The 15,506-nt window shown below is 47.2% G+C and overlaps 2 protein-coding genes across 15 annotated transcripts in view; one reads left to right on the top strand and one right to left on the bottom strand.

The window, feature by feature from the left end:
- TJP3 (tight junction protein 3) overlaps positions 1-7,512 on the bottom strand; it is a 37,215-nt gene extending 29,703 nt beyond the window's left edge. Inside the window, exons 1-2 of one of the 4 annotated variants that reach the window (XM_066343650.1) lie at positions 7,294-7,512; positions 2,791-2,944 (exon numbers count right to left, since the gene is read on the bottom strand). Coding sequence is in view for 1 of the 4 variants with exons in the window: in XM_066343636.1 (XP_066199733.1) it covers positions 6,816-7,001 (186 nt within the window). In the remaining 3 variants the exon portion in view is untranslated. Of the gene's footprint in view, positions 1-2,790; positions 2,945-6,815; positions 7,028-7,293 lie in introns of those variants that run through there. The other 3 variants (XM_066343658.1, XM_066343651.1, XM_066343636.1) reach the window with 3 other exon arrangements.
- A 7,589-nt stretch (positions 7,513-15,101) lies between these two features.
- Positions 15,102-15,506, top strand: part of PIP5K1C (phosphatidylinositol-4-phosphate 5-kinase type 1 gamma) — a 67,536-nt gene continuing 67,131 nt past the window's right edge. For all 11 annotated transcript variants that reach the window (XR_010746261.1, XR_010746262.1, XM_066343688.1 and 8 more), the window contains exon 1: positions 15,102-15,317. Coding sequence is in view for 9 of the 11 variants with exons in the window: in XM_066343688.1 (XP_066199785.1) it covers positions 15,224-15,317 (94 nt within the window). In the remaining 2 variants the exon portion in view is untranslated. The remainder of the gene's footprint in view (positions 15,318-15,506) is intronic.

Here is a 15,506-nt window from a genome sequence, read left to right as displayed (position 1 = left end):
AATAGCACTTGTAATCAGGATTCTCTCTAAGCTGCCCAATGTGGAAATCACAAATTTATATTCCTTACTCATTTTTTTTTTTTTTTTTTTTGTATTTTTCTGAAGCTGGAAACGGGGAGAGACAGTCAGACAGACTCCCGCATGCGCCCGACGGGATCCATCCGGCATGCCCACCAGGGGCGATGCTCTACCTCTCCTGGGCGTCGCTCTATCGCGACCAGAGCCACTCTAGCGCCTGGGGCAGAGGCCAAGGAGCCATCCCCAGCGCCTGGGCCATCTTTGCTCCAATGGAGCCTTGGCTGCGGGAGGGGAAGAGAGAGACAGAGAGGAAGGAGGGGGGCGTGGAGAAGCAAATGGGTGCTTCTCCTATGTGCCCTGGCCGCGAATCGAACCCGGGTCCCCCGCACGCCAGGCTGACGCTCTACCGCTGAGCCAACTGGCCAGGGCCTCCTTACTCATTTTTAACATTCATCTGTGCAGCAGCGTATTCTAAGTGCCTGTAGTAATGTTCATTCTGTCCATAGGTGAAAAAATTGCAAGTGAGGACGCCAATCAAGAAGCAATATGGTGGCGTGACCAGGTGGCGGCGCAGTGAATAGAGCATCACACTGGGCTGCAGAGGACCCAGGTTTGAAACCCCAAGGTATCTGGCTTGAGCACGAACTCATCTGGTTTGAGCGCAGGTTTACCAGCTTGAACGCGAGGTTGCTGGCTTGAGCGTGGGATCATAGACATGACCGCATGGTCACTGGCTTGAGCCCAAAGGTTTCTGGCTTGAAGACCAAGGTCGCTGGTTTGAGCAAGGGGTCACTCACTCTACTGTAGCCCCCCAGTCAAGGCACATTTGAGAATCAATGAACAACTAAGGTGCTACAACGAAAAATTAATGCTTCTCATCTCTTTCCCTTCCTGTCTGTCTGTCCCTATCTGTTCTTCTCTGTCTCTGTCATAAAAAAAGAAGAAAAAAAGAAGCAATATGGTGGTCCTGGTCAATAATAGAGCATCAGCCTGGCATGTGGATGTGCCAGGTTTGATTCCCAGTCAGGGCACACAGGAGAAAAGACGTCTGCTTCTCCACGCATCTCCCTTTCTCCCTTCTCTCTCTCTCTCTCTCTCTCTCTCTCTCTCTTCTCCTCCCACAGCCATGGCTCAGTTGGCTTACTTCAAGCTTCTAGAAAGATCTACAAGCCCTTCTCACTTTCCCTTTCCTCCTACATCAAAGTGCTGTCACTGAGGTGCACTAGGACCTCATGTTGCCAATGCCTGGGACATTGCTCAGTCCAGAATCTGCCCTTCTTCCAACCCAGCACCCTCCTTCTCTTCCATACTTTCTCCTCAAATCTATGACCCAGTCCAGCCATGAGGAAAGCATCAGACCAACCCAAGTGAGGGTGTTCCACAGAACCCCCCACCAGCCCCTCCAGCCAGTGAAGGTCACAGAACAAGGGAAATAGAGACAGAGAGACAGAGTAGACATGCAGACTGAATACACTGAGGGATCCTGGATGGGGTACCAGGCCAGAAAAGAGACATTAGTAGAATCTGATTACTACCTGGAGTTTACTGAGTGGTGATGTAGCAATGTTGCTTTCTTAGGTTTCACAAATATACATCAATGTACATGGCAAATGTCATGTACAATGTTAAGATTGAGGCGACCTGACCTGTGGTGGCACAGTAGACATAGTGTCGACCTAGAACACTGAGGTCTTGGGTTCGAAACCCTGGGCTTGCCCAATCAAGGCACATATGGGAGGTGATGCTTCCTGCTCCTCCCCCGCTCTAAATTCTAAAATGAATCAATAAAAATCTTTTTAAAAAATTAGGGGTAGCCCTGGCCGGTTGGCTCAGCGGTAGAGCGTCGGCCTAGCGTGCGGAGGACCCGGGTTCGATTCCCGGCCAGGGCACACAGGAGAAGCGCCCATTTGCTTCTCCACCCCTCTGCCGCGCTTTCCTCTCTGTCTCTCTCTTCCCCTCCCGCAGCCAAGGCTCCATTGGAGCAAAGATGGCCCGGGTGCTGGGGATGGCTCTGTGACCTCTGCCTCAGGCGCTAGAGTGGCTCTGGTCGCAACATGGCGACGCCCAGGATGGGCAGAGCATCGCCCCCTAGTGGGCAGAGCTTCGCCCCTGGTGGGCGTGCCGGGTGGATCCCGGTCGGGCGCATGCGGGAGTCTGTCTGACTGTCTCTCCCTGTTTCCAGCTTCAGAAAAATGAAAAAAAAAAAAAAAAAATTAGGGGTAAATCAGATGAGGAGTATATGGGCACACTCCAAATTATATCTACAACTTTTCTGTAAATTTAAAATGGTTCCAAAATACAATGTTTATTAAAAAAAAAAAAAAGCAACATCTTATAGGACCTCCAGATTTGGTCTCCTTAGTCCCCAGCTTCCCCCCAAGCCTGTCTTCCCTCCCGCCCAGCAGAGGATGCCTGTAAGCACCTGAATCAGGTCCCTACTCTGTTTACAGCCCTGCAGGGCTCCCGCTTCCTGAGGGAAAAATCGAGTCCTCCCCAAGGCCCACAAGGCCCTGCACCACCGGTCCTCACCTCTGCCCTCTCTCCTCCTCACTCTGCTTCCGCCACACAGGCCTCGTCTCTGTTCCTCTAGCAGGTCAGGCAGGGTCCTGCCCAGTGATGGGATTCAAGTAATTTAACAATTGGATCTCTGCCCTAATGACCATTTTAAATATATTAAAAAATGATATACCAAAAGGTAGTTTATTATTTCATGCATTTAATACTTAAATAAGAACAATAAAAGAGGTACACAAAACTAGATTATAGCCTGACCTGTGGTGGCAGAGTTGATAAAGCACCAACCTGGAACGCTGAGGTTGCTGGTTCGAAACCCTGGGCTTGCTTGGTCAAGGCACATATGGGAGTTGATGCTTCCTGTTCCTTCCCTCCTCCTCTCTCTCTCCTTTCCAAAATGAATAAGTAAAATCTAAATAAAACAAAAACAAAAAACTAGATTATAAGAGTTCTAAAATTTAAATGAAAAATATTAAATAATACCTGGCAAAAAAACAATAAAACTATTGTTTAAGATATTTCCAGCCTGGCCTGTGGTGGCACAGTGGATAAAGCATCTGCCTGGAATGCTGAGGTCACTGCTTTGAGACCCTGGGCTTGCCTGGTCGAAGCACAAATGGGAGTTGATGCTTCTGGCTCCTCCTTCTCTCTCACTCCTTTCTCTAAAATTGAATAAAAATCTAAAAAAAAAAATGTCCATATTGCTTCTATTTTTTTTTCTTAAGTGAGAAATGGGGAGGCAGAGAGGCAGACTCCTGCATGCACCCTGACTGGGATCCACCTGGCAAGCCCCTACCAGGTGATGCTCTGCCCATTTGGGGCCTTTGCTCCATTGCTTGGCAACTGAGCTATTTTAGCGCCTGAGAGGAAGCCATGGAGACATCCTCAGCAGCTGGGGCCTCCTCCAAAACTGTCTATATAAGGTCCTGTTCTGCACAGCGCAAGCGGTAAGACCCTGACGCTCATCACATTTCTTTTATTTTTAATGTTTATTTTATTAATTTTAGAGAGAAAGTGACTGAGCTGTGGTGGTGCAGTGGATAAAGTGTTGACCTGGAACACTGAGGTTGCCAGTTCAAAACCCTGGGCTTTCCCGGTCAAGACACATATGGGAGTTGATGCTTCCTGCTCCTCCCCCTCTTCTCTCCCTCTAAAAATGAATAAATAAATAAAAATTTTAGAGAGAAAGGAAGGGAGACAGACAGACAGGAATATCAATCTGTTTCTGTCTGTGCCCTGACCAGGGATCAAACTGGTAACCTCTGTGTTTTGGGACAATGCTCTGACCAACTGAGCTATCCGGCAAGGGTACCTTATTTTTTTTGCTTTCCTCTTTATTTTTTTAGAGAGAGAAAGGAAGGAGGAGAGACAAAAAGAAAGAGAGAAAGATCGATCTGTTGTTCCACCCATCCATGCACTCATTGGTTGACTCCTGTATGGGTCTCAACTGGGGATCAAACCTACAACCCTGGGATATCAGGATAATGCTCTACTCAGCTGAGCTACCTGGCCAGGGCTGTCACCTTTCGTACAGTCTCTGTTTTCAGTCTGGCCTCTGTACCGGTAATGGGCCAGTTGCCCTCTGACCATTGCCATTAAAAGTCCCTAGTTATCCCCAAATTGAACAGTCTTTATCTGTTCTGTGACTACACCTGCCACACCTGGAATCTACTCTCTTGGAATACACAGCACTCGCCTTTCTACTCTGTTCAGAATATTAGGTGGCTGCCAATGAGCTATTTATTCATTTATTGAGCGTCTACTGCATGCTAGGCACAATTCTAGGCACTGGGGATACTACAGTGGTAGAGCTCACCAACCAGCAGAGAAAATGGACTTTCAACAAATAGACCCACCAATGAATGTGCAGTGAATGAGCTGTGGCTTCAGCTCAGGAACATTCAGTAGCTCCCTAGCATCTGTTCAAAGCATATTTATTGAGCATTGATTAATGCCAGATTTGGGCATACCCTCCCAAGTCATTTGTGTTTCTTATCACCTCTGAACTATTTTACAACCTTGTAAATGGTAGGAAACTGGTGATATTGCAAATGATACTTGTCCATAAAAATGCAAATGAATTTGTCAGTGGAGACCATAGATTATTGCCCTGTAACTATTGATCAGTTTTGAATTGTAAATTCATTTCTGCATTCTTAATGCACGCGTGCGTGTGTGTGTGTGTGTGTGTGTGTGTGTGTGTGTGTGTGTGTGTATGTGTGTTGTTTCTTTATACTCTTCCTTGAACAGGCTGTAAAAACTTACTGGTCCCCACATTAATTAGTTAAGTAAACTCATAAAGCGCCTGTTTTATGTTAATATGAGAGTCATGCTTTTACCTTTTGAGGAAAAGAAATGATCCTATAACACTAACAGCCTTTACACCAGTATCCAAGGCTCCCTGCTCAGATTTCTACCTACCTCCCAGTTACTTGTCCCACTCACCCATTAAAATCTCCAAGCTCCAGAACATTCTACCACTTTTTTTCCTAATCTCCCTGGACCCCAATCTATTTCTTACACATCAGTAAATGCTGTGGTTCTACCAAAATCTTCCCAGAATCTGCCCATTTCTTTCCTCTCTGCTTCATCTGGTCTAGTCCCATCATTGCCCACCTGGACCAATGCAGTCAACTCAGCCCTGGTCCCCTGTTCTTGCCCTCTCCTCTCAGTCTGTCCTCCCTACAGTCACCAGAGGACACCTGTGAGCATCTGAGTCAGGTACGGTCCCTCCTCTGCCCACAGCCCTTCAGGACTCCCACCTCTTAGCATCAAAAGCCAAGTTCTCCCCAAGGCCCACAAGGCCCTGCTTGACCTGCTCTGTGTCCTCCCTGTCCTCCCCTCCTCCGTCTCTCCTCCTTGCTCACTCTGCTCCAGCCACCTAGGCCTCCTTCCGGTTCTTCCAACCCACCAGGCACAATTCTGCCCCGGGGCCTTTCCACATGATGTTACCTTTGCTTGGAATGCCCCAAGTACTTCCTTCAAGTCTGCTCAAATAAATCTCCCTAATCTTTATTTAAGATTGTAAAATACCTACCCACCTGTTTCATTCCTATTTTTTGTACTTTTTTTTTTTTTTTTTTTTTGAGAGAGAGAGAGAGAGGAAGGGAGAGTCTTATACCACTTTTACCTCTGTTTTCCTGTGAGATTGACAACCTTCTGACCCAGGATACAATTTAGGATACAGTTTACTTCCTTATTATGTCTCTTGTTTCTTCTCTGTCTTCCTCCACCAAAATATAAGCCCACAAAATCAGGGACCTTTGCTGAATCCCCAAAGCCTAGAACAGCACCCAGCACACAGTAGGTGCTCCATAAATGCATATTCAGTCCCTGGGCAGTCCCTCCTCCCAATCATGTCTCCCACTAACCTCAGCCCATTCCAAAGGGTGTCAGGCTCCACCCTGAGCAAACACTGCTCCCTGGCACGGGGCCAGGCTAAGGAGGAAGAACAGGATCCCACTCTCCACTGTGAACTTGCTCCAGAATTCAGGGCCTTGTGGAAGCACTGAGCCAGGAAGGCAGGACACTTACAAGATGCTGAGCCTGGGGCTTCAGTCAGGGGACACAGGCAGCCCCCAGATCTCCCTGCTCCCTACATTTTGACTCCTATCTGCCTCATGGCCTTACTTTACTTTGCAGGCCAGTGCAAGTGGTTGTCCTCTCTGAGCCAGAGTTCAACCTCTGTAAGACAGGAAGGTGCTGGCTCAGCATTCTGAGCTTTGATTTTGAGTGGGACACCTCTTCCTGCAACCCCCACATGACTGAGCATCTACGACCAGCCCCATCGTTGTTGCTTTCAGCAACCCTGCTACATGATGACTCTTATACCCATTTTACAGAGTGGGAAACTGAGTTCCAGTTAGAATAAGTGGCTGGAGGCTATCTCAGTCAACCCCACAACCCCCCAAATCTCAAGCCTCCCTGATTCCTGGGAGCTCTGTGACATGCTGCCCTAGCGTGATCCCAAATGCCAGGCCTACTCTGTGCCCCATGTCTCAGATGCCCATGCCTTCCCAGTCCCAAGAGATCTACTAGGTCCTGGACAGACAGACTTGAGGTGCAATCGGACACTGGCTCCCAGAAAGTTCCTTTTGTCCTGCACTTCTGGGAGCAAATGACCCAGAAAAATGTCTTGCCACCTGACCCCTCTCCTCTTTAGGTTCCAGGCTTTCTTCGCCCAGAAACCATCCTGGCTCCTTGCCCACAGCCTGCTCTGGGGACTGTTTTGACAACCGTCCGCTTGCCCTAGCCCCTGACCGCATTTCTCTGGGAGATTTTACCTGGAGAAGGAATCCAGAGAAACAAAGGAAAGCGACCCAGGGACCTGCAGCTTCTAGCAGCGGCAGGAGGTCCATGAAATTGTTGGAAGACCTGGGGGGCTCTTCAGAAGCTCCAGGAGGCCCCCAAATTGACCAGGTGCCAAGCTGCCCCACCTGCAACTTCCTTGCCTGACTTCCGGTTCTCATTTTGGAGAATCAGAGAGACCAACCCGTGCCCCCTTGGCCCCTTAGCACCACCTGGGCCAACAATGACCCTTTTAGGTCTCTGGCTCTGATATCCTGGGCAGGCTGCCAGGGGCAGTAACTGCTAGCCAGATAATCCTTTAGAAACTATGTCAAATGCCTATGCAAGAGTGTCAGTTTCCTGCTTTCCGGGGAGCTGGGGGGGGGGGCGAGGTGATCTGGGGTCCCGGGTCGCTACAGTGAGGACTCTGGTCCTGACAATGGCCTTGGGATGGTGGGCAGAGCAGGGACTTACCTGTCTAGGAGGCTGAGTGGCCTCTGGGCAGATAGCAGGAGCCAGGGCTTGGGTGCCCTCCTGGCATGGGGGTGGGGAGGGAGCCTGAGGTTTGAGCTCTGGCCTCCCCACCTGTTTGTTCAATTTTTTCTTTCTTGTGGCGGCAACAGGCTAGCAGGTTCTGTGCCAGGTGGAACCAGCGCGGCAACAAGCGACATGCACAGGCAACTGGCAGTGTGAGACAGGGAGGCTGGTTGGGTTAGTGGCTCTGTCGTAAGGTACTCTCACGTGGGAGCAGCTGGCCTTAACCCCTGCTTGCCCAGAAGCCAGGGACACAGAGTCCTGCCTTGCTTGTGCCATTCACCCCTGAGCTCTTGACTGGGACCAGCAATTAAAGGCAGACCCTCGAGAAAGATTTGTTGAATAAATTAAGGAATAAATGAATGAAACTCCTTCTGGCTCCTCCCCTCTCCCCTCTGCTCTCTTTGCAGCCAGAACTGCCCACCAAGCCTTTGCACTTGCTGTGCCTTCCGACAGACATGCCATCTCATCAATTGTGGTAGGGTTGGCTTCTTCCCACCCTGCAGATCCAAGAGCAGATTCTGCTTCTGTGCTGCAAGTTGAGCAGCCAGACTCCTGTGCCAAGAATCTTTATTCGTTTCTCAGCTGGGTACCTTTGGGTCTCAGTTTCCTCATATAAGAAATGAGAAAAACACTAGTATTTACCTCCTAGGGGAGTTTTGAAGGGTAAGTAAATGAATGAATATCCATAAAGTGCTTTGAACAGGACAGGGCACAAAGTAGGTCCACACCTTTTAGCCACTACCCACAAGTGACTGGTCTGAATGAATGAGATGTGGTTAAGTGAAAAATACACGCCAGGTTCGGAGGATGCAGTACCCAAGAGAGAATATAAAATAGCTCGTTATTTTTTTTACTGTTTTTTAAATTTTATTTATTGATTTTAAAGAGAGAGAGGGGGAGAGAAATATTGACTTGTTCCATTTATTTATGCATTCATTGTTTGATTCTTTTTTTAATATTTAGAAAGAAATTTTAGAGAATTTGTTCATTTTAGAGAGGGGAGAGAGAGAGAGAGAGAGAGAGAGAGAGAGAGAGAGAAGGGGGGGGAGGAGCAGGAAGCTTCAACTCCCATATGTGCCTTGACCAGGCAAGCCCAGGGTTTCAAACCAGCAACCTCAGAGTTCTAGGTCAAGGCTTTATCCACTGCGTCACCACAGGTCCACTGGTTGATTCTTGTATGTGCTCTGACCAGGGATCAAACTGGCAACCTTGGCATATGGGGACGACACTCTAACTGAGCTACCACACCAGAGTTGATAGCTCTTTATTTTGAATATCCACTCTATATTGAAATGATAATATTTTGGACATGTTGGGTTAAATGCAATATATCATTAAACTAATCTCACCCATTTCTGTTTTGCCATTTAAATTGTGCTTACGGCCTGACCTGTGGTGGCGCAGTGGATAAAGCATCGACCTGGAAATGCTGAGGTCACCGGTTCGAAACCCTGTTCTTGCCTGGTCAAGGCACATATGGGAGTTGATGCTTCCAGCTCCTCCCCCCTTCTCTCTTTCTCTGTCTCTCTCTCCTCTCTATCCCTCTCTGTCTCTCTCTCTCTCCTCTTTAAAAATTAATAAATAAATAAAAAAAATAAATTGTGCTTACTAGAAAATTTTAAATAATGTTTAAGATTATTTTAGGTGAAAGGAGGGAAGATAGTAAGACAGACTCTTGCATGCACCCCAACTGAGATCCACCTGGCAACCCACCTGGCAACCCTGTCTAGGACCGATGATTGCAACTGAGCTATTTTTAGCACCTGGGCCAACTCACTCAGACCAACTGAGCTATTCTCAGCGCCTGGGCCAATGCAGGAACTAATTGAGCCACTGGCTGCAGGAGAGGAAGATGGAGAGAAAGGGGAGAGCGAGGAAAATAGAAGCAGATAGTCGCTTCTCCTATATGGCCTGGCCAGGAATTGAACCCAGGACATCCATATGCTGGGCTGATGTTCTTTCTACTGAGCCACTGGTCAGGGCCATGTTTAAGATTTTAAATATAAATTGGCCTGTGTTGGGCCCTGGCCAAGTGGCTCAGTGGATAAAGCATCAACCTGGCATGTCACAGGTCACGGATTCTACCCTGGTCTGGGCACATAGGAGAAGCAATGAGTGTACAACTAAATGGAACAACTAAGTGAAATAGGAGAGTTGATGCTTCTCTGTCTCTTTCTTCCTCTCTCTCAAATCAATGAAAAAAATTTTGAAATTAAAAAAATAATAAGTCTGACCTGTAGTGGCACAGTGGATAAAGCATTGACCTGGAACACTGAGGTCGCTGGTTCAAAACCCTAGGCTTGCCTGATTAAGGCACATATGGGATTTGATGCTTCCTGATCTTTCCCCCTTCTCTTTCTCTTTCTCTCTCTCTTTCCTCTCTAAAATGCATAAATTTTTTAAAAATTTAAATAATAAATAAATTGACTTACATTGTAGTCCTCTTGGTCAGCGCTGGAATGGGTGCTTAATGCATAGCAGATATTGAACCTGTCTTTTTTTATCACATTCTATTGCCATTGTGTCACAGCGGTGTTATTTTCAGTGTTCATTAGCAGCTGAAAATATCTTCTGTCTTGTGCTTGTTTATCTGTATCTTCTAGAATATCATCTTATTGAGGTCAGGGATTTTGTCTTTCTCATTCCTGTGTTCCCGTGGCCTAGAAACAGTGCCTGGTACACAGTAGGTGCTCAATAAATATTTGTGGTATGAATGAATGAAATATGTGGAGAGGATGAAAGATGCATGGATCCCTCCTACCTAGTACCTAGTGCTGATGGTAATAATCTCTATGACCACCAGAGGACGCCAGAAAACTGGCAACCGGCCCCAGCCCAGCAGCCTCAGTTTTGCACGTTGTGGAACTGGGCATGGAAGGATGTATCAGGAGGATCAGAAGCCAGTGCCTCACCCAGATCCCGGCCCCATCTCCATTCTCTGCCTATCCTCTCCTGCCCGGTTTTGTCTTTTTACGTTTTCATTTTTGTTAAAGTTTATAGACACAAATTGATTTTAGGTAAAGGTGAGAGAGAGAAATATCAATTTGTTGTTTTACCCATCCATGCATTCATTCGTTGACTCCCGTAGGTGCCCTGACCATGGATCGAACCCGCCACCTTGGTGTATCAAGATGATGCTCCAACTAACTGAGCTATAGGGCCAGGGTTGTACACACTTTCACTTTAGAGTCGAATTCTAATTCGGGTTTGTTAAAATGAGCAGTGACATCGTCACTCCATAATTTCTCTCTTACCAGAAGCACTGTTCCCCTAGGTTCTTTTAAGCCAGGGGTCTCAAACTCGCGGCCCGCGGGCCGCATGCGGCCCGCCGAACAATGTTGTACTGATTTTCTTTTGTTTTCAACTGCAGTGAGAAAAGTGTTGCGTAACAGTTGCCTTTTGTAGACCTAGTGCGGCCCGCCAAACGGCTGTGATCTTGCTCTGCGGCCCACATGCTGAGTTGAGTTTGACACCCCTGTTTTAAGCTAAATAATGTTGACATTCACTTCCCTGTCTTTAAATAATGCCTGTTTTGCCACTTCTTGATTTTCCAGTTTTAGCATTGACTTCCCACCAAAAGAGGTTCAGAATCAACCCTGAAATTGTTTTTTGTTTTTTCATTTTTCAAGATCCTTATCACTGATCCAAACCCCAGCATTTATCCCATAGCTTAAACCGGTGCTTCTCAAACTCTCTCAGGCATTCAAATTGCTTTAGTGGGCCATTGAAACCCAGAGCGTGGGGTCCGACCCCAGGGCGCCCCGGGACTCTCTGATGAAGGAGGTTGGGGTGGGGCAGAGATTCTGCACCTCTACCAAACTCCAGGTTGATGCCTCCCCAATACCCCATGATGAACGACCATGTCTCTATAGTCAGATTGGCCTGGATGAAAACATCCAGGCTCTGTCCCTCACTAGCAAGGTGCCCGCCCCCCCATTTCCCCACAGAGGAAATCGTTAATTATGAATAAAATTACTAATAGCAGCATTTATTACTCCCCAAATCATGACTTCACATTTAATAACCACCTTGCCATGTCATTAATAAATTCATCATTAGACTTTAATAAAATAGTAATACAATATTTTTCATATATAAATACATTCATTCACAGCATGGTTGGTTCTTTGTGTGATTCTCTGAGTTCCTGTTTCCTCATGTGTAAAATGGCAATGATAATAATTTTGATCTGCTTAATCACTATTATCAAATATTTATTGTTTTCTAGGTGTAAGTTTCTGTGTTAGGTACTGGGAATATATTAGAAGTAAAAATGGGTTCCTAACTATTGGAGATACTGCATGCAAAGGCTTTAGCATCAAGACTAGTATTTAATAATGTTGTTATTATTATATATATTTTTAGCGAGAGATGCAGGGACAAAGACAGAGAGAAGGATAGATAGGGACAGACAGACAGGAAGGGAGAGAGATGAGAAGCATCAATTCTTCATTGCAGCACCTTAGTTGTTCATTGATTGCTTTCTCATATGTACCTTGATGGGGGGGTGGGGCTCCAGCAGAGCTAGTGACCCCTTACTCAAGCCAACGACCTTTGGGCTTCAAGCCAGTGACCTTTGGGCTCAAGCCAGTGACCATGGGGTCATGTCTATGATCCCATGCTCAAGCCAGTGACCCTGCATTCAAGCTTGTGTTCAAGCCAGTGACTTTGGGGATTTGAACCTGGGTTCTCTGCATTCTAGTCCGATGCTCTGTACATTGTGCCACCGCCTGGTCAGGCTTAATAATATTATGTATAATAAAGTGACCAACTTTTTTACAATGAAAAGGAGGACAAAAATAAGTTGAAGAGAACAATATCATAAATAAAAGAAACATTTTACTCATTGCAACAATAATACAGTATAACATGATAAATACATAGTAAAAACATTTGCAATATTTTATATTGTAATTATGCTTACATGACTATTAATCTTTAATAATTATTGTAAGAAAAAAGTACTCATTTAGTAAAACTAAATAGCAAACAAAACCACTAATTTGGAGTGATATTCAGGTGTACTTATCATTTTTTAATTTAAAAAGTCTATTTTATGCAACTATTTAATCAAAGTGCATTATAAATAGATACGGTTTGAGGTTAGATTTCCACTTTAAAACTCAAATTTCAGCCTGACCAGGTGGTGGTGCAGTGGATAGAGCGTCGGACTGGGATGCAGAGGACCCAGGTTCGAGACCCGGAGATTGCCAGCTTGAGCGTGGGCTCATCTGGTTTGAGCAAAGCTCACCAGCTTGGACCCAAGGTTACTGGCTCCAGCAAGGAGTTATTCGGTCTGCTGAAGGCCCGTGGTCAAGGCACATATGAGAAAGCAATCAATGAACAACTAAGGTGTTGCAACGTGCAATGGAAAACTAATGATTGATGCTTCTCATCTCTGTTCATTCCTGCCTGTCTGTCCCTGTCTATTCCTCTCTCTGACTCACTCCCTGTCTCTATAAAAAATAATAAATAAATAAAAAAAATTTTAAAAAAACCCCTCAAATTTCAGGAAAATGCTTGTAAATAAAATTATACGTATTTGGAAATTATTAAATAGATAACGAATTAATAAAATGTGAATTGAATATTCACTGAGAAAGAAATCATCGTGAGTCTGCAATGTCATATGTGCCATGTTATGTTTCAGTATGAAGTACACAGGCCCTGGTTGGTTGGCTCAGTGGTAGAGCGTCGGCCTGGCGTGCGGAAGTCCCGGGTTCGATTTCTGGCCAGGGCACACAGGAGAAGTGCCCATCTGCTTCTCCACCCCTCCCCCTCTCCTTCCTCTCTGTCTCTCTCTTCCCCTCCCGCAGCTAAGGCTCCATTGGAGCAAAAGATGGCCGGGCGCTGGGGATGGCTCCTTGGCCTCTGCCCCAGGCACTAGAGTGACTCCGGTCACGACAGAGCGATGCTCCGATGGGCAGAGCATCGCCCCCTAGTGGGCATGCCGGGTGGGTCCCGGTCGGGCGCATGCGGAAGTCTGTCTGACTGCCTCCCCGTTTCCAGCTTCAGAAAAAAAAAAAAGAAAAAAAAGAAGCACACAAAGCCATTTGCTCGCTCAGTATATCGCGTGCTCTCTCTCAAGGTCTCCCGTGCAGAGTGCATGCGTCTCATAATCGCATCTTGCGGCACTGTACAGATCCTTGACGAATCGACATGTCAAATACAAATACGTCACATCACACGCAATGGATAGACTCTGTATCGATTGAATACGGACATTTACAGATTAGTCTTCCAATATCAAAAAGGAGGACATGTAGGAGGACACTTTTCGAGGCAGAACAGAACTAAAGGAGGATGATTGGTCACCTTATAATTGTCATTATATTATAAATAACAGAATATATAACATTTGCACACTGTATGCTGTTACTTATATATAATATATATTTTTATTTAGTCACATGTTTATCATATTATGTATAATTTATATATTGTGCATAATAAAAATCAAACTTTATTATCATATTATAATTACTACTTGTGAGGCCTTTTGCTTGATTAGTGCGAGAGCACGTGGCAGTGCAGCAGACCAGGTTATGGGTGCTTGCACTCAGGGGGATTGTGGATGCACAGATTGCCTGCCCTCCACTGTGAAGGGACAATTTGCTGTTTGTTTGCCTGAGAGGCAGTTTCCCGGCCTGTGTGCTTGTCTGCCATTGGGAGACTTCTTTTTATTTTTTTATTCATTTTTGTATTTTTCTGAAGATGGAAACCAGGAGGCAGTCAGACAGACTCCTGCATGCGCCTGACTGGGGTCCAGCCGGCATGCCCACCAGGGGGCGATGCTCTGCCCATCTGGGGCGTTGCTCTGTTGCAACCAGAGCCATTCTAGAGTCTGAGGCAGAGGCCATGGAGCCATCCTCAGCGCTCGGGCCAACTTTGCTCCAATAGAGCCTTGGGAAGAGAGGGACAGAGAGGAAGAGGGGTGGAGAAGCAGATGGGCGCTTCTTCTGTGTGCTCTGGCTGGGAATCAAACCCGGGACTCCTGCATGCCAGGCTGACGCTCTACCAGTGAGGCAACCGGCCAGGGCTATTTATTTATTTATTTATTTATTTATTTTTTAACAGAGACAGAGAGAGTCAGATAGATAGGGACAGACAGGAATGGAGAGAGATGAGAAGCATCAATCATTAGTTTTTTGTTGCGACACCTTAGTTGTTCATTGATTGCTTTCTCATATGTGCCTTGACTGCGGGCCTTCAGCAGACCAAGTAGGTCCAAGCTGGTGAGCTTTGCTCAAACCAGATGAGCCCACGCTCAAGCTGGCGAGCTCGAGGTCTTGAACCCGCGTCCTCCGCTTCCCAGTCCGATGCTCTATCCGCTGCGCGACCGCCTGGTTAGGTTATTGTGAGACTTTATATAAGGGAATGGCCCAACGTTTCCTGGCTCTACAGTTTTTCTTTCTACCCTCTGCCCAAATCCAATGTGGACCTGCCTGGCCTCTGCCACCGGCATTACGCTACTTATGTTGAAATGTTTAACATGGTAACATGTGTCACTCATAATACACTGGTGACTTATTAATTATAAGATTAGTTATATTTCATATATATAATATCAATACCATTGCATATTGAGTAACTGGAACTGTGCTGCCCTTCTACACCCTGGGCACGTGGGGGCGCTCCAGGCGCTCCTGGGTGGGCACACAGGTCCTGCCCCCGAGTCCCGATTGGCGGAGCGCGCAGTGCGCGATGACGCAGCGCATGGCCCCGCCCCAGCCCTCCCTCGGGTTCCCTGGGCTCGGCTCCCTCCCTTCACCCTCCGGCCGGCGGCGGTTGTTGTTCAGCGGCTACGGCCGCAACTCGGGTCGTAACCTCCGTCCACCCGCTCGCCAGCCGGTCCGCGCGCGCGGCCATGGAGCTGGAAGTGCCGGACGAGGCGGAGAGCGCCGAGGGGGAGACCGTGACCTCGGAGGCGACCTGGGCCGCGGAGAGCGGCGCAGCAGCAGGTAACGGTTCTGGACCTTGCGTCTCTCATGCACCCCGAATGGACCCGCCTGCCCTCCCCCCCACAGCCTGGGCCCAATGGACCCGTCCGAGTGCCGAAGGGGCGCCGAGACCCGCTGCAGGGAGACCGGAACATTCCACTCGGGTGCTCGCGGGGGGGATGGAACACCCCACGCCCGGACCGGGGGACT

Source organism: Saccopteryx leptura, chromosome 1 (assembly GCF_036850995.1).
Source record: "Saccopteryx leptura isolate mSacLep1 chromosome 1, mSacLep1_pri_phased_curated, whole genome shotgun sequence".
Lineage (NCBI taxonomy): Eukaryota > Metazoa > Chordata > Mammalia > Chiroptera > Emballonuridae > Saccopteryx > Saccopteryx leptura.
The sequence above is the reverse complement of the archived record's forward strand: the minus strand, read 5'-3'. Positions and strand labels throughout refer to the sequence as shown.